Raw genomic sequence first — 22,357 nt, 5'->3', positions numbered from 1 at the left:
GTTTTTTTTTTCTACTAAATGTTCTTGAAAAATCAATTTTTTAATGTTTCGTCCGCAGACGATCCAAAAACACTTTAAACTGCAGTATAACCCATTGAAGAGACTGTACGTCTATCCCTCACAGCCTTGTTGTCGTTCCCAAAGATGGCGCTGCTGTGAATAAGGTCTATTGTAGAAATTCACTTTTCACAGTCAGCCATGATTATTTTAATTCATGAGTGTAGTGTCCAATAATAGGGTGCTTACTGGGATTTATTGAGTATTATTCTACTGGTAATTCTAACAATTTAAAATAAACTAGCTTTTATTAGGTTACTGATATGAATGAGGTCCTCATCGCATCTGAGTAGTCATGATTTTATACATGTTTCAAAATGTATTTATTTATTTGTGAGTAAAAAAATTTTAGAGGAAAAGTGATTAGGGTTTTTCCTTGAATAGCTACATGTAAGTGTACACTTACTTTTTTACATGAACATAACCAAGCCTTTCCATGTCCTTAAAAATGGTCAAATGAAACGATTTTTTTAAAGATTACTGTATAAAGCTGTTCAGGTTGTAGTCCAAAAACCCAGAAGAGAATTCCTTATTTTACTCATATGTTAAAACACCCCATTATAAAAACCTATAGGAAAATCCAGAGGGAACCAAGGGTGAATTCTGGGGTTGCCTACAAATGGACATCCCGGCTAAACAGCTCTATTTTGGCCCCAGAATTTCATTGTGTGAAGGTAAATGTAACCGTGCCTTAAGTCTTTTTAAAGGTGCACCTACTACTTTTCTCCTCTTTAAAAAAGTTTAACTCCTAAAGACATGAATTGTAATTCTGATATATATTTATAGGAAATCATGACCACTATGAAGACTAAGCTGTTTTATGGAGATTGTCCACACATCGGGGCTGCCATGTTAGAATCACATGACCAGCCGAATACTAATCTCTTAATCTCGGTAATCATCCTGTTATTTGACACTTTCACTCATTGATTAAAGTAATCATGGCTGATTGTGAATACAAAATTTCTACAACGACATCTGAAACTGAAAACTATTGATTTTAAATTATGCTACATGTAAGCCGCTAGGTGTCAGTGTCCAAGATGACACAAAGCCAAAAGTTACTCACTGCACCTTTAAGTAGCTAATTTAATTTTTTCCCAATAATTTCAGCCTTTTAATGAGACTTTTTTCTTGGTTATGAGACATTCTTCAAGATGGTTACTTTACCCTGACATTTTTTTACTGTATTTTTTTGCCCTATAAAAATATCTAAATAAATTCTAGTTCAGAAATTAAAAAAGGCTTGTAGGGACAATAAATCAAAACAGAATGGGGCCTGGGTAGCTCAGTAAGTAAAGATGCTGACTACCACACATGGAGTTGCAAGTTCAAATCCAGGGCATGCTGAGTACTTAGCAACCAATTTGCCCGGTTGCTAGGGTGGATAGAGTCAGGTTGGAATAACCTCCTTTAATGTGGTTCTCACTCTTGGTGGGGCATGTGGTGAGTTGTGCGTGGATGCTGCAGAGAATAGCGTGAGCCTCCACAAGTGCTAGGTCTCCGCTGTAACACACTCAACAAGCCATGTGATAAATTGTGCAGATTGACAGACACAGAGATTTGTTCTCTGCCACCTGCATTGAGGCGAGTCACTACGTCACCATGAGGACCTAGAGCGCATTGGGAATTGGGCATTCCAAATTGGGGAGAATAAATAAATAAATAAAGCAAAATGGCACCCTGAAGCAGTCAAAAGAATATAAATAAGATCATCTAAATTACATAAACGACACTTATTTATGAATGCCATTAAAAAGAACAGAGCAACTGTCTTTCTATGCAGCCATGTGGCCCCTTTAAGTGCGTGACCCGGAAGTACGTCAGCACCACCAGCACGTGTGCGAGCTCTCTTCCGGCCTCTGAAGCCAGGCTGCGAGCGTGGATTTACATCTGTGCCCTTAAAATAAAACAAACATGAGCGTCCCTGCGTTTATTGATATAACAGAGGAGGACCAGGTATGTTTTAAAGCATTTTAAACAAGCTGTTTTGACCTCCATACACTCAGAATTACGCAGAAGAAGACGTCCACATGTTTCATCAGTCTTTTTAGATGCTAACATCTGTTAGCCTTTAGCTGCTCTCAATACATACAATGATCTGATACAGTTGTGAGTATTATGACAATTAAACAGACAGGAATATATTTACTCGATTTTCGCATTTAATTGGGTGTTTGTTTCACGGTTGCATTGAAGCAAACACTCGTCAGGATGTATGTTTTTCTATGGTAAGAGGTGAGTTCAACTTAGTTCTATTGATAATTTTCAGGCCTCGGAGCTCAGAGCCTATTTGAAGTCTAAAGGAGCTGAGATCTCAGAGGAGAATTCAGAAGAAGGGCTGCATGTCGATCTGGCACAGATCATCGAAGCAAGTGACATTTGTCTGAAAGACGATGACAAAGGTATGAAATCCCACAAACTTAGAAGGAATGCGCTAATATAATGTATAATATAACATAACATCTATGGGTTCCTCTGCAGATGTTGAGAGTGTGATGAACAGCATTGTGTCCCTGTTGCTGATTCTGGAGACAGAGAAGCAGGAGGCTCTCATTGAGAGTTTATGTGAGAAGCTGGTGAAGTTCCGTGAGGGTGAACGTCCCTCACTCAGGATGCAGCTGTGAGTACCACCTGCTCGACCTCATCTTTTCTTATTGTATTGTTGAAATATTTAGACTATGATCTTTACATTTTACTGCAAGATGTCTTGATTGTATGTGTTTGTGCATTTCCTTCATTCAGTTTGAGCAACCTGTTTCACGGTATGGATGAGAACACAACAGTGAGGTACACCGTCTACTGCAGTCTGATTAAGGTGGCTGTCACCTGTAATGCCATTGCATTCATGCCTACGGACCTGGATCAGGTACAACTATCAGCGTCACACTTTCAGAACAGATCAATTTCTCAGATTCCTGCCCCCAAAACACATCATGTAATATCTGATAATAATGTCTGGATCATATTTCACCCATAATCAAAAGAAAAAGAACAAATTAAGCACTGACTTCCCTTACCTCAATTGCCAGTAACCTGATAATGTGAAAAAAAACTTATTGTTTTCATTGTCATGAATTATTTAGTTTATATATTATTTAAATTGCGTTGTGCTATTGTAAGTTTTCATCACTTCACTATATGTTGTTCTGAATTAAATGTATTTATTTTCTAAATGTAATTAATGGTAATTAAATCTTTTTTTGTTTTGTTTTGTTAATTTTAATTAAAACATACTAATACATTTTTTTAAGTCAAAAGTGGTATTAGTATTTGTTATGCATTATCAACAAATTTTGAACTGTTTTATTTTTATTAAATAACATTAGCTAATATTAACAAATACAGTAAGAAATTTACATTGTTAATTGTTTATTCATGACACCTACGGCATTAACTAATGTTAACGAATTGAACCTTATTTTAAAGTGTTACCCAATTAATTCATTTAATTTTCTTAATTGATTTAAAGCCCCAATATGTCTGTATGTATTTATTTATGTGTGTGTATAATATATATACACACACATATAGTATATTAACTTATTAAAACTATTTGTTTTGTGGTACTAATGTAATTTAGGAAGTAATGTAATCAAGTTAAAAAGTGTTTTTTGTAAACACGATTGGTGTTTGTGTCTTGTGCAGGTGCGTAAGTGGATCACAGACTGGAATCTGAACACAGAGAAGAAACACACTCTTCTCAGGCTGGTGTACGAGGCACTTGTGGACTGCAAGAAAAGGTACCTGAATGAGAACATTTAACTGATTGTATTTTTAGTACGACAATGTTCATCAGATTTTTCTTATAAGGGATGCATCAATATGGAATTCCTGGGCCGATACTGATAATTTACAGCAGATTGTGGCGGATACTGATAACTAGTGTTGTCAAAAGTACCTTTACTATGGAAACAAGTCGATACTAAAATTAAAAGGATGCAACTGTACCAGTGTTTCTGCACTACCAGTAGTACCGAGCACCGACTCTGTTCAGTATCGGCGCACAGTATGATAACGACTGCTTTAAAACGCTCACAGGCTTATTTTGGATGCGTGACTTCTTTTACACTGAAATGGAGAATGTATCAAATTAAAATCGTGACTTTTTCTTATACTTTGAATCTATAAATCCGACCGCTCAAACACTTGAAACTCCACAAACATTGAGAATCATTTGTGGTGTTTCAGATGGCAGAGCACAGCACATATCTATTTTGAACCACGCAGCACAAGTAAAATATATATTTATACAATTAAAATAGGCATTTGCACTTTTATCTAAAAAAAATTATATTGATTGAAAATATTTTCAAAATTACCACATATGCAAATTCAGTAATCTGAAATACAAACACTCCAAAACTTTGTCCTGCATTTCCTTTGTCAGACTCAAAGGCCAGTGTAAACAGATGAGATTTCAGACGTGACGTAAAAGTCTTCAATAATCACACTGGGCCATGTCACAAACTATTTATCCGGAAAAGTGAAGCTACATCATAATAAAAGCTAGATGCCTGAAATTGAAGAAATTGTGACAGAAATATATAACAACTGTGTAGTAAAAGGAAATATTCACTGTAATAATAATAATTAAGAAATTTATAACAAGCAAGACAGCTGTTGAATAAAAGTTTGAAAAAACTAAAAATTTATTGAAAGTTTCGTTTTCACTTAAAAGTTTTAAGAATTAAGTGATTAGACATTTTTATGATGAAATTAAATTAAACTTTAAAACATGGAGTTTTGGAAAATTATAATAATTATTAAAATAACAACTAAACTCAGTAGCATGTTATCATATTAGCATATTTGTGCTGTGGTATCGAGAACTGTGAAATTTCACTGGTGTCTGTACCGAATACTGACATTTTTATACCGTGACTACACTACCTATAACCAATTTATTTTATTTTTTCAAATACATTTTTGTACTCTTTCAACCTGGAACTTCTGGCTAATTGTTAAAAGTTACTCATTTGAAAAATACAGTGCATCCAGAAAGTATTCACAGCGCTTCACTTTTTCCATGTTTTTTTATGTTACAGCCTTATTCCAAAATGGATTAAATTCATTATTTTCCTCAATATTCTACAAACAATACCCCATAATGACAACATGAAAGAAGTTTGTTTGAAATCTTTGCAAATTTATAAATAAATTAAAAAAATTATATATATATATAAATAAAAAGTGAAGCATTGTGAATACTTTCTGGATGCACTGTATGTGTTATTTAAAAGCTTGGACATGACAATCTGATTCTTAACTCCAGCGATATAAGGTTTGGCAGATGTAACAAAGCAGAAATGTGCCTAATATTCAGTGGTGGACAAAGTACATTAATCCTGTAGTTGAGTAAAAGTACAGATACACTGATGAAATATAAAAAAAAAAATTTACTCCTTTTAAAATTCCACTTGAGTAAAAGTATAAAATACTTGCTTTCAAATGTACTTAAGTATCAAAAGTAAAAACTACTGGTCTATTAAAGGGTTAGTTCATCAGAAATCAAAATTCTCATCATTTATTCACCCTCATGTCATCCCAGATGTGCATGACTTTTTTCTTCTGCAGAGCATGAAGATTTTTAGTAGAATATTTCAGCTCTTTAGGTCCGAACTATACCTTTAAGGCTTTTGTTTAATATTTTTTTGCAATTTAATGCTTTATCCTCCTGCACATATACATTTAAGGTTGCATGCACACAGATAGTAGAGCTTTTTATTAAGGAAAAACTGCCATACACAATAACCGTTTGTGTGGCACTTTCCTGACTGTATGTGTTTTATACTTGAAGAGAAGTCCTTTTCATCAGAAGTGTTTCATCCGGTGTCTGGGACATGATCTCATCTCGCTGATGGTCTCTGAAGTAGTCCTGACCTGAAATTGAATGATCTTTAATTGCTAGTAAAACAATTTGCAAATATACAATACATTTCCCATGTATAAATTGTAATATGACAGCACCATACTAAACAATACAACAGTAGTGCAACTTTGTGAATGCAATGGTACAGTCTCGTTATTTGAGTTATATGATTAGTCATATTATAAAACCATAATACATTAAAGCAAGGGTCACCAATAATGAAGACATTAACCAAAAGGGTCACATGTGTTCTCAGGACAAGTATTCTTCATAAATGTCAGGTCAGTGCAGATTGTGTTTAAATTGTTTACGATTTATTTATTACAATATCTGTTGGTATCTTTGTAAATTGCCAGTTAGTACATCTTTGCTATTTTATCAATCATTGTGTGCTTCATAATTGTTTTACTGTTTAAATAATTGTAGAACAACATACACTGCTAGGTCAACGTGTGTTTAATAATTACAATTTTTAATGATCAAAGTTGCTAAACAGATGAGACTGTAGATTGCAATAAAGCCTGACAAATCTGGTTTCATGCTTTAGCCTTGCATTCGTTTTATGATTTGATAATTCCTAAAACAGAGATTAATGTATTTTCTTTAACAAACCGTTCACGGCTCTTTATATAGCTCTCTCTCTCAATATCCTATATTACACTGTAACCTACTTTACATTGGCCAGAGTGCATTTATAAGATTACTGTTAGCAAGCAAGTATATTTGTGGCAGTTTTATTAATATACTATTAAAAATTACTTCACTTAATGTATTCAGGTTTTATGGCGAGTTCTTGAAAGCCGAAACTGTCATCGTGTATTTTGCTAGGCAGGCGCAGGAGACATTTAAAATTGACTTTTGGCACTCAAATGCATTGGCCAACGCTATATCTGAACGGTAACCCTCGTTCTGCAGAAACTCTCATGAGTCCGCATTTGTTTTTGGGTTACAGATATAGTCTGCGAGAACAAGACCTACCAGTCTATTTTAATTTAACGCTATTTATTAATTTCAAAGTAACGAGGTATGGCACATTTTTTTAAATGTAGTGCAGTAAAAATTAAGATATTATGCTTTTGCATGTAGTGAAGTAAAAGTTACCTAAAGTAAAAATACTCTGATAAAGTACAGATACCTGAAAAATGTACTTAAGTACAGTAAGTAAAACTAATTCCTTACTGTCCACCACTGCTTATATTACAGATGTATGCTGATCTGAATGAGAAATAAATGACACGCTTAACAAATGACTAATAATTAAGTTAATACATTTATATTGCATTGTACCCATTTATATGAGTATTTATGGTAATTCAGATGAATCCCACCACCAATATATCCCAATCGCTAACATAGAGAATAACAAACTTGTAACAGCTGTAATAATGCATTAAACCAAAATGAGGCGATAAATTAACAGCATGTAATGAACCTTAAACAACAAAGCACAGGATAAAAACCAAAATCTCTGTATAAATGCTGTTAAGTTTATGATAGCAGTTAGACTGCGAGTGCAGCAGTGGTTTGTGTTTGTCATGAAGTGGAAAGTCTTTGAAGGGGTGATCACTTCTGTATGAAATGCGCTCAGAGATTGAATGCTGAGAACTTTTCAGCATCAAGCAAATAAACTATAAAATTGTTGCCAAACATATCTGCGATAATTTCGCTATCGCCGTGTTAATACAATTTTTATATTCCCGGTTTTTGACAAATAATATATAGGCTGCCAGTATATCATGCATCCCTAATTATAATTTGTTTACTTACAGCGAGGCTGCAGCTAAAGTTATGGTGGAGTTACTGGGTAGTTATACAGAGGACAATGCTTCACAAGCCAGAGTGGACGCGCACAGGTACGAGTTTCTTTCACTGTTTATCTCTCAGTCTCATACTCCTTTACTGATATGTGTACAACCGTCATGTTCTCCCAGGTGCATTGTCCGGGCCCTGAAAGACCCAAATACCTTTCTATTTGACCATCTCCTGGCTTTGAAACCCGTCCGTTTCCTGGAGGGGGAACTCATCCACGATGTAAGTACAGACATTATATTCACATAGAAGTTCTTGCTACAAGTCCTTTTGAGAACATACCTCTGTCTCATTCCAGCTCCTGACAATCTTTGTTAGCGCGAAGCTTGCCGCATATGTCAAATTCTACCAGAGCAACAAAGATTTCATTGAGTCTCTTGGTGAGTACTGTCTGAAAGAACATTATCTGTGATTAGAACAGCTCTCACATATAATACATTTCCCAATCGCTTGTAACTAAACATTTAATGCTGCTGTGTTTTAGTAGTATGTGCTGCCATCACCTGTAGTGTACAAAAAAAAGTTGATCTTGAAAATTCATAGAAGCACTAATGTAAGAATCTCACTAGCTAATTTTTCGGCTGATGATATTATTAATTTCACGTTTCAAGAACTGACAAGCCATTGTCCTACTTGGATCTGATTCAGACATGTTCCTCAGCAAATGGAAAGTAACCTATCATGAAGACTGATTATTATTCATGTTGATTGTGAAAGTAAGCGTTTTCTGGGGTTAACTTAAATTACCAATGAAGTAAGAGAACAAAAACAAATCTGTTTATAAAAAAATATGGAATTGTTATTGTGGAATTGTTAAAATATGGAAATATTCTGAAATTGTCTTCTGTGAAAATACATGCACTGCCTCTTTTAAAGGCACGACCACATTTACCTTTGCATGCATGGAAGCGCAGATGTTTCAAACATGATGAAAACATTTTGAATAGTGTACTTTCCCCTATCCCAGTTTAATATGCAGAGACAAAGGTGCGGTCTCATTTACTTTTATCATGGTGAAATTCCATGGACAGATTATAGTAATTTCAATGGGAATCAATGTGAAATTCACGTTTGCACAGATTCCCATTGAAATGGACTGCATTAAATGCCGGACTTTCTTTGCCGAAGAATTTGCCATTACAGCTTTTGTGTGGAGTTCAGGTTTGGTAAACTTTGACAGGTGAATTCGACATGTTGACCAATAGGAAGTTGCCAGTGATCTCTGAGGATAATGTACAGTTACTTCAGTTTTTCAGAAAACACAAAAAACTGAACCAAATTATTTTCTTTCCAAAAAATGACTTTGCCGCATAAAGGTCAACGTGACTGCACCTTTATGAAGTGTAATTATGCTGCCTATTGTTAGGAACAGCCTTTGTGTTATGAGTGAACTTGTGATGCCTTAAAATACTGTCTAGCTAGGCAGCTCGGTTGGTTTTGGGACAGAGATTGTCACTATAACAAAATGTTAATAAGAGCTTTATTATTATAATATATAACAATGTACCAATGTATTTGCCAAACAAGACTTTCACCTACTGTTGCACTTGTGTACATGGTAGTGTGACAAAGTGATTTGATTTGATATATAACGATGTACCAATGTATTTGCCAAACATTGGTATTGTACAATAAAAGCAACTAGATGGGTACATTTCCTGAAGAAAATGTGAGTGGTGCTTGCCGTGGCAAAACTCGTCAAACAGCATGTTGTAACTTGAAAATATCAAAAATTATGGTCATAAATAAACCAACCCAGAAATGTGTACGATGTTCTGGTGCAGAAATATGTGATTTGTTACTCGGTTGCTAGGGTAAGCCCGTGTGGTTGCTATGCAGTTACCAAGGTAATACAATACATGGCTCCTTTCCATCCTGAGTGAAATAAGTCAACCCGGAAGTCTGTAGTGTGTTCTGGTGCAGAGATATGTGATATGTTGCTCGGTTGCTAGGGTAACTCCATCTGGTTGCTAGGCAGTTACCATAGTGATACTAATCAAGTCTCCTGGCCATCCTGATTAAAATAAATCAACCCGGAAGTCTCTGTTTTTGTGATGCAGAGATATGTGATTTTTTACTCGGTTGCTAGGGTAACCCCATCTGGTTGCTAGGCAGATACCATAGTGATACTAATCAAGTGTCCTTGCCATCCTTATTGAAATAAGTCAACCCGGAAGTCTCTACGTTTTTGTGATGCAGAGATATGTGATTTGTTACTCGGTTGCTAGGGTAAGCCCATCTGGTTGCTAGGCAGTTACCATAGTGATACTAATGAAGTGTCCTTGCCATCCTGATTGAAATAAGTCAACCCCGAAGTCTCTACGTTTTTCTGATGCAGAGATATGTGATTTGTTACTCGGTTGCTAGGGTAACCCCATGTGGTTGCTAGGCAGTTAACATAGTGATACTTATCAAGTCTCCTTGCCATCCTGATTGAAATAAATCAACCCAGAAGTCTCTCTGATTTTCTGTTGCAGAGATATAGTTACTGCTAAACGGTTGCTAGGGTACTCTGTGTAGTTGCTAGGGAGTGGCTTGGCAGCTGCCAATCATGAATCTCCAAAGGCTGCTTGTCAGTATGAATGATACAAACCAACTCCCATGCCTCTGTGACATTCAGAATGGAAGATATCCCTCTATGGATTTTGTTTGGTAAGGTGCTCGACAATGGTTGCTAGGGAGGGGCTAGGAAGTGTTGAAGTGATGCATGATTGGCTGTTTGCTGTCCCGAGTCAAACGAGACCACCCTTGTGTTTCTATGACACTTCTATCCGGAGATATCCCTTTGATCTTTTTCAATAGAAGTCTATGGGACTTGTTGCTAAGGTGCTCTTAATGGTTGCTAGGGCGTGGCTTGATAGCTTCACAATGATCCAGAGAGACTGATTGGTTGTCTGAGTAAAATGAGCCCACCCCTCGTCTCTATGACACTGTGATCCAGAGCTATGTTCAATACAAATCCCTATGCCTTTTCATTTCATGGGCCGTCCTACACCATTATAAGTCAATTGGGGCATTTTTGGGCAGCTCCTGCCCCCAGGGGTGCAACTTTTACCCCATATTGAGGTATGCTCTTACAGAGCCTGCCAGCCTCTTCAAATGTGGCAAATCACACGTTTCTACGAAATCCTCGCTTGGAGCTGTGACGCGTCAAAGTTTGTCTCAATGTTAAGTCTATGGGATTTTTCGGCCGCTTTTTTGCCCCTGGGGCAAATACCGTACCCCGATCGCTTATAAAAGTCATAGCACACGTGTCCTCAATAGGCCGTTCGATTTGATACCTCATTCGTGGGTCTACGCCAAACGGTGCGGGACGAGTTAGGTGCCGAAGTTTTGTTAAGAGATATAATAAAAATAAAAATAAAAAGTATAATAAGTATGTGAGATTACAATAGTGATGCTTTGCAAGCACCACTAATTATCTGGAATATGTAACATTCTGAAAATTAAGAAATTGTACCAATTTATTGTGAGCCTAACAAGAGGCTATTTGGAATTCAGATAATTTGAGTTTACAATGTTAATGTGCTTTTTTGTTTAGTTTATAACTGTGACCAGTTATTCTGAAACATGGAAGGACATGTAGAGACATAATGAAAAGGTTATTGTTTAAATTGCTTTTGATGTAGTGTAAGTATCAGTGCTTTGAAACAAGGTAACAAAAAAAAAACCTACCAAACTATCTATATCAGCAGATTTGGTTCTACATAATCAGATATTAATATCTGCATACACATTTTGTATCTATGCATCCTTGATAATATCCTGTGACACACAGTTTTAATTGGTATAAAAGAGTATAACTGTCCTGTGTGCGTAGGACTTTAAAAGTCCTTTTTTAAAAGCTACTATTACTTTTATTGTGTGTAGTAATGTTGCTGTATTTTAGAATAACATTCAATAAGATGAGTGTTATTTTATCCATCTTTCATTTGCTGCTCATTGTTATTTGTTTTTAAATGCTCTGGACTGTTCAGCACAAGCACATACTTATGTCAGTAATCTGTGGGCTGGTGGAATTTGAGACTCAGCGGTTTGTTTCTTTTAAAAGGCAGATGTTAATTAGAGTAGGATCCTCCCTGCCACTGACCAGCGACAGCCAGTTCAGACTAATTCCAATGAAATGTTGATATAGCTCGCAGCACCTCCCTCTAAATCCTACATGGAATGGGTCATTAGCTTTTTACTAATTTTGATATTTTTGTAATTAATATAAACAGATTTTCTGTTGAGAGGGTGAAACTGTGAATATTTACAGTGAACATCAGCAATAGTCTGCACCTACAGCCTAGTAACATCCCAGTAAAGCGCAACACTGTCTGCCCACTTTTTCTGCATCCTGCCTTCTGGAAGTAATTTCCCAGTGTATTTCTCAATAAACAAATTCTACAATAAAGATTCAAATTCTAAACCTTGAATTGCACAACACTACAACAATTGATTCAACGTGTTTGAAATGTGGACAAAAAATACATGCTTAACTTATATAATGAGGAAATTAAATTCCATTTTACATTATAATTTTTTTTTTTTTACAAAGTTTTCAGTCTTTTTTCACCCGAGTGCTGTTGAATGCCATAAGTGTACCTACGAACCATACTTAGAACTGTGCTGCATTTTGTTGTGTTCTCAGGTTTATCTCATGAGCAGAACATGTCCAAAATGAGGCTGTTGACATTCATGGGCATGGCGGTGGAGATGAAGGAAATCTCTTTTGACCTCATGCAACAGGAGCTGCAGATCGATGCTGATGATGTGGAGCCCTTTGTCATTGATGGTACACCCTCAGCCTAGTGGCTTTATTTTTATACCCTGCTCAAAGAAATATATTAGGGATACACTTAGTTGCACCATAGTATTTTCACCCTGCTAGTCTGAGTAAAGATGAAAACAGTGGTTTTATATGTACTTAATGAGTTCTTTGATTTATTTAGTTGTTCGGACCAAAATGGTTTATTGCAAGATTGACCAGACACAAAGGAAGGTTGTAGTGAGGTAAGTCATGACCTTCTAACTAGGTTTGGGATCGATGCCTTTTTCACGCATCGATAATCTGAATATTTTCTCAATATATCTGGATTTTTGTTTTTTTTGCCCTTTTCTCTCCCAAATTTGGAATGTCCAATTCCCAATGCGCTCTAGGTCCTCGTGGTGGCATAGTGACTCGCCTTAATCTGGGTGGCAGAGGATGAATCTCAGTTGCCTCCGCATCTGAGACATCGATCCATGCACCTTATCATGTGGCTTGTTGAGCGCATTACAGCGGAGACATAACGCGTGTGGAAGCTTCATGCTATTCTCCGTGGCATCCACACACACTTCAAGCCTCTGACTTGACTCGATTGCTATTTTTATGTACACTTATGTTTTTTATATACTGTTGTCTATTGGTGTTTTTACTGGAAAGCGCCTTGTGCACCTTTTGGCTGTTGTAAGGCGCTCTACAAATAAAATTTGATTGATTGATTGATTGATTGATTCACCATGCACACCACCGAGAGCGAGAACCACACATAGCGACCACGAGGAGGTTACCCCTTGGGACTCTACCCTCATTAACAACCAGGCCAATTTGGTTGCTTAGGAGACCTGGCTGGAGTCACTTAGCACACCCTGGATTCGAACTCGTGACTCCAGGGTGTGGTAGTCGGTGTCAATACATGCTGCGCTACCTAGGCCCCTATATCTGGATTTTTGATTGACGACGAGCTACTCGTTGCTACTCGTTGCACAATTGTCTTTGTCTTTTCAAAGTTATTTCTCAACACAACTTTGGTAGTGTGTGTGGCAGGGTAAATTAAAGGGCATCACATACCGGCCGTGTCTTGACAACATGGCTGGTTCTAAAATTTGAAACCATTATTTTCAATGACGGTACACACACGCTGCGGGCTCGCCATCTTCAGAGGCTGTTCAAAAATCTGCAGTGCCACAGAGCACAACTAAATTTGACCCAAATCATTATAAAAGGACAAAGATTGTTTACTCTAGCCATCACTGGATGATATATTGTGTAAATGTATGTTTCATATAGCTACACAATATATTTTCAGTTACAAGTATGTCTTTGTGGTTTGACAGCTTGAATGAAACCTCTTCAAAGATACATAGAGAAATTGCATAATAATTTTGAATCAGTACCCATCATATGTTGTGATACCTGTCCCTTGTGGCCAGCTTCAGTAAATGTTATATCACCCTCTTGTGGTCTCCCATCACAATTACGCCAACCTGTTAAACAGAAGGCCAATTGAGTAAATTGGAAAGCATGCAAATTAGACTTCTAATTTAAATGTTTGCTAATTTTAATGTATCGATACTACAAAAATATATTGATAAAATAACGTGCTGATTAATAATCAATATATTGATATTTAATGACATGCCTTCTAATTATTGGTCGATTGATATCTTTTTTTTTAATGGCCAATGCTGGTATATCACACAATTTAAATAGTAAACAACCTATACACAAACTTGCTATAAATCTTTTTCTTTTATTTAGCTCTATATTTACTTCGTTTCACACAACTTTTAAATTAGTAAAAAATAATTAAAAACGATTTTGTGCTTTTAAATGGTAGAAAGCAGTTTCTTCTGGTTACTGTTTAGTCAACCAATTTTAGTAATTGTTTACACAAAGAAATTAATATATTAGGAAGAAGGAAATAACAACAGTGCACACAGTAGTCCAGCAACCATGGACGGTATGTGCGCATTAGCAACCCGTAGTTGATATGTTTTAAATGATTCTGTTAGCAGATAATATTACTACTGTAGCCATACTAACATTTGTTCTTCTGTCTCACTTCTTGCAGTCACAGCACACATCGCACCTTTGGCAAACAACAGTGGCAGCAGCTGTATGACACACTGAGCTCCTGGAAACAGAATCTTGTCACTGTAAAGAGCAGTCTGCAGACGCTCTCTCCAACTGCCTGACACTGCTGTGTCTGTTTCAGTTTTTATATACATACAATAAAAGCCTAATGAAGACCATCTTTGATTGTGCTGAGTTTTTTTACACTGTTTACTGTAAGCACTGTGTGGTTATTGTATCGCTCTGAAGGTTTTTTTTTATATATATATATATCTTCCAGCTGGATGTGTTATCCTGCTTATTTCACAGCTACTTACCTAATAAATAGATAAAAAGACATGAAACTAAACAGTTATGTAGAAAATCAGTTGTCTGGGACTTAATTCTGTCATTTATACACCCTAATATGAGTTTGTAATAATGTGAGTAAATAATTACAGAATTTTTATTTTTTGGGTTAACTATCCCTTAAATACATGTGTCATAAAACATAAATCCACTGACTCTGTTTTAAGCACAGTTGTTTTTGACACTGAAACATGTGGTGTGATATATTGTGTGAGAAATACATGGTTTCAATGAACTGCAAAACTCAGTTGCTTTCCCTCTCCATTTGCACTCGCAATATCAGGTTAACAGTTCATACTCAAATGATGTGTTGTGTGAGATTTACCAGTTATGTCTCTGTTCACTGTGTCCCATTTCATTACCTCATTTTATCATTATCTGATACAGGTAGAATCACATACGGCTGCTCTGATTACACAGTGGCACTAAAATGGACAATTGCATCACACATAAGAATGTATGAATGTCATTGCATAAGGTAACAATATGAAAAAGTAGCATTTTCTCAAAACTAACTCCACTCAGCCATTTTATTTTTAAAGGGATAGTTCGCCCAAAAATGAAAATTATTTAACCATGTACTCAACCTCATGCCATCCCAGATCTGTATGACTTTATTTCTTCTGCAGAACATAAACGAAGATTTTTAGAAGAATATTTCAGCTCTGTAAGTCCCCTATGGGGTCCAGAACTTTGAAGCACATAAAGGCAGCATAAAAGTAATCCATACGACTCCAGTGGTTACATTTATGTCTTCAGAAGTTGTATGATAGGTGTGGGTGAGAACCATCAATATTTAAGTCCTTTTTCCATATAAATTCTCACTGCCAGTAGGTGGCAATATGCACGAAGAATGCGAATCACCGAACAAACAAGAAGAAGAAAGTGAAAATGAAGATTTATAGTAAAGAAGGACTTACATTTTGATTTTGTTCTCATCCACACTTATCACATCGCTTCAGAAGATATTGATTTAACCACTGTTGTATGGATTACTTTTATGCTTCTTTAATATGATTTTTGGAGCTACTAAGGTCTGGTCACCATTCACTTGCATTGTAAGACCTACAGAGCTGAAATAATCTTCTAAAAATCTTTGTGTTCTGCAGAAGAAAGAAAGTCCTACACATCTGGGGTGTCATGAGGATAAGTAAATTATGAGCCCATTTTCATTTGTGGGTGAACTATTCCTTTAATGGAAATATGAAATCAGTTCCCCTCATGTTCACACAGGTGTCCTAGCAGAGTAACCACATGTACCACTAACATTTGACAACCATAAAGTGTACAATTACTTGAATGTCATAATTTTTACTTTAAACATTATATAACATTAAACCAAATAAATCAGTTCCGAAGCACAAGTGGCATGCTTCCAACTTGAATCCAGCAACAGATCAGGAGGTATTTCCCACTGTAGATAAATTATCGCATTTCCAGGCCCCAGTTATCCATCTAAAGCACAGTACATATTTATAATCCTCAGGGGTTCTGACGAGTTCAACGTCTGGTTTTACACACAAGATAAAGGGAGGAATTCATACTTTTATATCATTGCACAGCTCTCTGTCAGGCTGCTTAACTGTGTCAGCATTTTTTCAGTGGATTCAACTGCTGCAACAGTGTCCAGACCCCTGCTGAAGGACAGCACTGAAATACTGCAGTCTATTACTGGTCAATTAGCACTAGTCTCCAGGAGGAGCACAAATACATCACTGCTTTTAAATAAAGTGGGGATTTTTCCTGGCTGGAGATCATTTGGGTGAGGCACAAAAGGAGTGGATTTTCCCAGAAAGCATTTGGAGATATGCGGTGACCATGTTATTAAGCGATTAGATTTATCTGTGCTGTTATATATATATATATATATATATACACTCACCTAAAGGATTATTAGGAACACCATACTAATACTGTGTTTGACCCCCTTTCGCCTTCAGAACTGCCTTAATTCTACGTGGCATTGATTCAACAAAGTGCTGAAAGCATTCTTTAGAAATGTTGGCCCATATTGATAGGATAGCATCTTGCAGTTGATGGAGATTTGTGGGATGCACATCCAGGGCACGAAGCTCCCGTTCCACCACATCCCAAAGATGCTCTATTGGGTTGAGATCTGGTGACTGTGGGGGCCCTTTAAGTACAGTGAACTTTAGTACAGTGAATTGTCATGTTCAAGAAACCAATTTGAAATGATTCGAGCTTTGTGACATGGTGCATTATCCTGCTGGAAGTAGCCATCAGAGGATGGGTACATGGTGGCCATAAAGCAATGGACATGGTCAGAAACAATGCTCAGGTAGGCCGTGGCATTTAAACGATGCCCAATTGGCACTAAGGGGCCTAAAGTGTGCCAAGAAAACATCCACCACACCATTACACCACCACCACCAGCCTGCACAGTGGTAACAAGGCATGATGGATCCATGTTCTCATTCTGTTTACGCCAAATTCTGACTCTACCATCTGAATGTCTCAACAGAAATCGAGACTCATCAGACCAGGCAACATTTTTCCAGTCTTCAACTGTCCAATTTTGGTGAGCTCTTGCAAATTGTAGCCTCTTTTTCCTATTTGTAGTGGAGATGAGTGGTACCCGGTGGGTCTTCTGCTGTTGTAGCCCATCCGCCTCAAGGTTGTGCATGTTGTGGCTTCACAAATGCTTTGCTGCATACCTCGGTTGTAACGAGTGGTTATTTCAGGCAAAGTTGCTCTTCTATCAGCTTGAATCAGTCGGCCCATTCTCCTCTGACCTCTAGCATCAACAAGGCATTTTCGCCCACAGGACTGCCGCATACTGGATGTTTTTCCCTTTTCACACCATACTTTGTAAACCCTAGAAATGGTTGTGTGTGAAAATCACAGTAACTGAGCAGATTGTGAAATACTCAGACTGGTCCGTCTGGCACCAACAACCATGCCACGCTCAAAATTGCTTAAATCACCTTTCTTTCCCATTCTGACATTCAGTTTGGAGTTCAGAAGATTGTCTTGACCAGGACCACACCCCTAAACGCATTGAAGCAACTGCCATGTGATTGGTTGATTAGATAATTGCATTAATGAGAAATTGAACAGGTGTTCCTAATAATCCTTTAGGTGAGTGTCTATATATATATATATATATATATATATATATATATATATACCGTATATATGTGTGTGTGTGTGTGCAACGTACTGCACGGTAAAATGTACTGCACGCATGCATATACACAGTACAGTGTAAAGACACTCAATGTTACAACAATTAAACTACCTTCAAAATTAAGTCTGTTACATATACATTACTAAAGTGATGTTTTCAAACTAGCAATAGAGGCTCTGGCTGTATCAAAATAACACGCTGAATCCATGGTGGAAGAAGGTAGTTCCACTCGCAAGAGCATTTTAAGGACGAAAACCAGAAAATGTCTTGATATAAAACCCTGAATTATGTCTTAAGGTGTGATAACCGTGGTATATGAAGAATAAATAATTGACTCCGGCCCGTTGAATTATTGAAAAATAATTTCTCCGCTGTGCATCGTGTACGCATAACAACCTAAAGGGTGTGCATTATTTTTCCTTATTATACTGGAATACTTGATTCTGATTAGTCAATGGTGCCATCTAGCGGTCTAATATTGCTCTGTAACAACCGCAGCTCCACGTATCAGACCGCTCATCCAGGTCCTTGCAAGCTGTCTCTCCGGCTGTGTGATCTCTTCGAGTAAGGTAATAAAATATTTTCAACCAAATCAATGTTTCTTGCCCATTTATTTGTTTATTTGGCAAGTAGTCTCATAATAGCTTGTATAATGAGGAGTCAAATGGCCATTTTCCCAAAATTGACACCAACAGAAAACTCCTATGCAAACCAGATGTTGATTTCAGCTGTTCAGCGATTTATTTCTTCTCATATTACATAATTTCCTCCGCTTTGTGTCGGAGTCCTGATCACTCTGTCAGGGTTTATTGTGCGATAACAACTGTCTGACTGGACATTATCCTGCTTATTAAATGGCGGCCTGGAATTCTCGGTTCTGATTAGCCGATGGCACCATCTTGTGGTCTGTTATAGCTCTGTTACAACCACAGCTCCACGAATTAGACTGCTCATCCGTGGTCTGTGAGACATCTCTCCAACTTCACGTAGCACTCTGCGATCTCTACAAGTAAGCTAATAAAATAATTGAAACTCAAATAAATGTTTCATGTGCATTTATTTCTAAAATAGTTTCTAATTACAATTTTAGAGAAGTAATTAGTCATTTGTAATGAATTACTTTTTTTATGCAGTAGTAACTTTCCAATCTTTCCAAACACTGTTTTGAAAACATACCTTATTGATTTTATGGATGCATATTACATTCTGTAAATTGGGATCAGTGATCCAGATTACAGGACAAATTATTGTGAATTCCATTTGGTTGTACTTAAGTGACATATGTGCATGAGTAGCCTATAAACAAACATGAATATCTATATACAAACATGATTAGCCTATATACAAACATGAATATCTATATACAAACATGAATATCTATATACAAACATGATTAGCCTATATACAAACATGAATATCTATATATAAACACGAGTAGCCTATATACAAACATGAATATCTATATACAAACATGAATATCTATATACAAACATGAGTAGCCTATATACAAACATGACATAAACATGAGTAGCCTATATACAAACATGAATATCTATATACAAACATGAATATCTATATACAAACATGATTAGCCTATATACAAACATGAATATCTATATACAAACATGATTAGCCTATATATACAAACATGAATATCTATATACAAACACGAATATCTATATACAAACATGATTAGCCTATATACAAACATGAATATCTATATATAAACACGAGTAGCCTATATACAAACATGAATATCTATATACAAACATGAATATCTATATACAAACATGAGTATCTATAAACAAACATAAGTATCTATATACAAACATGAGTATCTATAAACAAACATGAGTATCTATATACAAACATGAATATCTATAAACAAACACGAGTATCTATATACAAACATGAGTATCTATTTACAAATATAAGTATCTATATACAAACATGAGTATCTATATACAAACATGAATATCTATAAACAAACACGAGTATCTATATACAAACATGAGTATCTATAAACAAACACGAGTATCTATTTACAAACATGAGTATCTATATACAAACATGAGTATCTATATACAAACATGAGTATCTATAAACAAACACGAGTATCTATATACAAACATAAGTATCTATATACAAACAGTATCTATACACATGAGTATCTATATACAAACATGAGTATCTATATACAAACACGAGTATCTATATACAAACATAAGTATCTATAAACAAACACGAGTATCTATATACAAACATAAGTATCTATATACAAACACGAGTATCTATATACAAACATGAAAATCTATTTACAAACATGAGTATCTATATACAAACACGAGTATCTATTTACAAACATGAGTATCTATAAACAAACACGAGTATCTATATACAAACATAAGTATCTATATACAAACATGAGTATCTATATACAAACATGAGTATCTATTTAAAAACATAAGTATCTATATACAAACACGAGTATCTATAAACAAACACGAGTATCTATATACAAACATGAGTATCTATATACAAACATGAGTATCTATATACAAACATGAGTATCTATATACAAACATGAGTATCTATATACAAACATGAGTATCTATATACAAACATGAGTATCTATAAACAAACACGAGTATCTATATACAAACATGAGTATCTATATACAAACATGAGTATCTATAAACAAACACGAGTATCTATATACAAACATGAGTATCTATATACAAACATGAGTATCTATAAACAAACACGAGTATCTATATACAAACATGAGTATCTATATACAAACATGAGTATCTATATACAAACATGAGTATCTATAAACAAACACGAGTATCTATATACAAACATAAGTATCTATATACAAACACGAGTATCTATAAACAAACACGAGTATCTATATACAAACATGAGTATCTATATACAAACACGAGTATCTATATACAAACATGAGTATCTATATACAAACATGAGTATCTATAAACAAACACGAGTATCTATATACAAACATGAGTATCTATAAACAAACATGAGTATCTATTTACAAATATAAGTATCTATATACAAACATAAGTATCTATATACAAACATGAGTATCTATAAACAAACACGAGTATCTATATACAAACATGAGTATCTATATACAAACATGAGTATCTATATACAAACATGTGACGATTTTACAAAGGGATAAATTGATTCAGGTTTTGCTGCAATGTTTTAACCACAGGTACTGTTGACAGCAAGTTTTCCATGCCATCTAGTGGTTAGTATTACGTGTGCCGCCTTTACGTGCACTCTGAATTAACTAATCTGAATTTGCACATGAATGTGTTTTTTTTTAATTATTAATATTATTATTTGTATTATTTGTATTTTTAAGAGAAATGTTCTTTCAAATATTAAAAATTTGTTATTGACATCATTGAATTTATCCACTTCTGGAGGATATGTAATGTTATTTATCATAACTATAATATGACATTAGGGTTTTATCCAACCACAGAATAATGAGAAGTATCAATATCTTATCAATAACATTTATTACAACTGCAAATTCCTTAGATTTAACTGGTGTTTTTAAATTGTTCAAATATTCTGTATGTCATCATAGCAAAACACCATCACTATGTAATAATTGTGTAACTAATGTAATACTACTTTCAAACCATAGATAAAAATAGAGATGTTTATTGTCACGATTCACTGTTGTCTGCCCTGTGTTTTGCCTCTGTCATCTGTTCCCCATGGACTACACTTCCCATAATTCCCTGCCCTCATTACTCCCAGCTGTCTTCCATTGTCCTCACCTGTGTTTCATTTACTCATTAGTCTTTGTGTATTTAGTGCCCTGTTGTTTGCATATTCCTTGTCCGATGTTGTGTGTTTAGATCTCCTGTGTAAGACCAGTGACCTTTGTGCATGTTTCCTTTGTTCCTGAGTTTTCCCATTGTGGATGTTTCTTTTGTTCATGTGTTTACCCAATTATCCTGTAGGCCTACTTTGTTTATTTTATTAAAGACTGTCTTGCTGCACCTAGATCCCGCTCTTGTGACTTCCTACCAAATGTGACATTTATATACATATATTTGTGTTTATTTACGTACATAGAGAGAGAGAGAGAGAATGTCTTTTTCAAATATAGCTCAATGTCCATGCCATGAGGGCTTTTTGGAGGAATCTTGCATGCTTAAAGGGATAGTTTACCCAAAATTGAAAATTCACACATTTACTCATGTCATCCCAGATATGTATAACTGCTGAACACAATTTTTGGAAGAATATTTAA

At 35.7% G+C, this 22,357-nt stretch overlaps 1 protein-coding gene and 1 long non-coding RNA gene across 2 annotated transcripts in view; one reads left to right on the top strand and one right to left on the bottom strand.

Annotated features, from left to right (window-relative positions):
• Window positions 1–22,357, bottom strand: part of LOC127661424 (uncharacterized) — a 359,800-nt gene that overhangs the window by 114,310 nt on the left and 223,133 nt on the right. The window lies entirely within an intron of this gene.
• eif3m (eukaryotic translation initiation factor 3, subunit M) lies at window positions 1,880–14,756 on the top strand. Its single transcript, XM_052152116.1, has 11 exons — window positions 1,880–2,016; window positions 2,330–2,462; window positions 2,542–2,680; window positions 2,803–2,926; window positions 3,706–3,800; window positions 7,699–7,782; window positions 7,861–7,960; window positions 8,037–8,118; window positions 12,372–12,515; window positions 12,673–12,733; window positions 14,557–14,756. Exons 1-11 carry the CDS (start codon window positions 1,975–1,977, stop codon window positions 14,678–14,680), a joined length of 1,128 nt encoding a protein of 375 aa, XP_052008076.1. The 5' UTR covers window positions 1,880–1,974; the 3' UTR covers window positions 14,681–14,756.

This window comes from Xyrauchen texanus, chromosome 21 (genome assembly GCF_025860055.1).
Source record: "Xyrauchen texanus isolate HMW12.3.18 chromosome 21, RBS_HiC_50CHRs, whole genome shotgun sequence".
Classification (NCBI taxonomy): domain Eukaryota; kingdom Metazoa; phylum Chordata; class Actinopteri; order Cypriniformes; family Catostomidae; genus Xyrauchen; species Xyrauchen texanus.
The sequence above is the reverse complement of the archived record's forward strand: the minus strand, read 5'-3'. Positions and strand labels throughout refer to the sequence as shown.

Bases quoted from the DNA above. Each gene is read 5' to 3' on its own strand.
- eif3m (XM_052152116.1), top strand. From the start codon at position 1,975: ATGAGCGTCCCTGCGTTTATTGATATAACAGAGGAGGACCAG. The intron at 2,463-2,541 runs GTATGAAATCCC...GTTCCTCTGCAG, and splicing joins TCTGAAAGACGATGACAAAG to ATGTTGAGAGTGTGATGAAC. The intron at 2,927-3,705 runs GTACAACTATCA...TGTCTTGTGCAG, and splicing joins TGCCTACGGACCTGGATCAG to GTGCGTAAGTGGATCACAGA.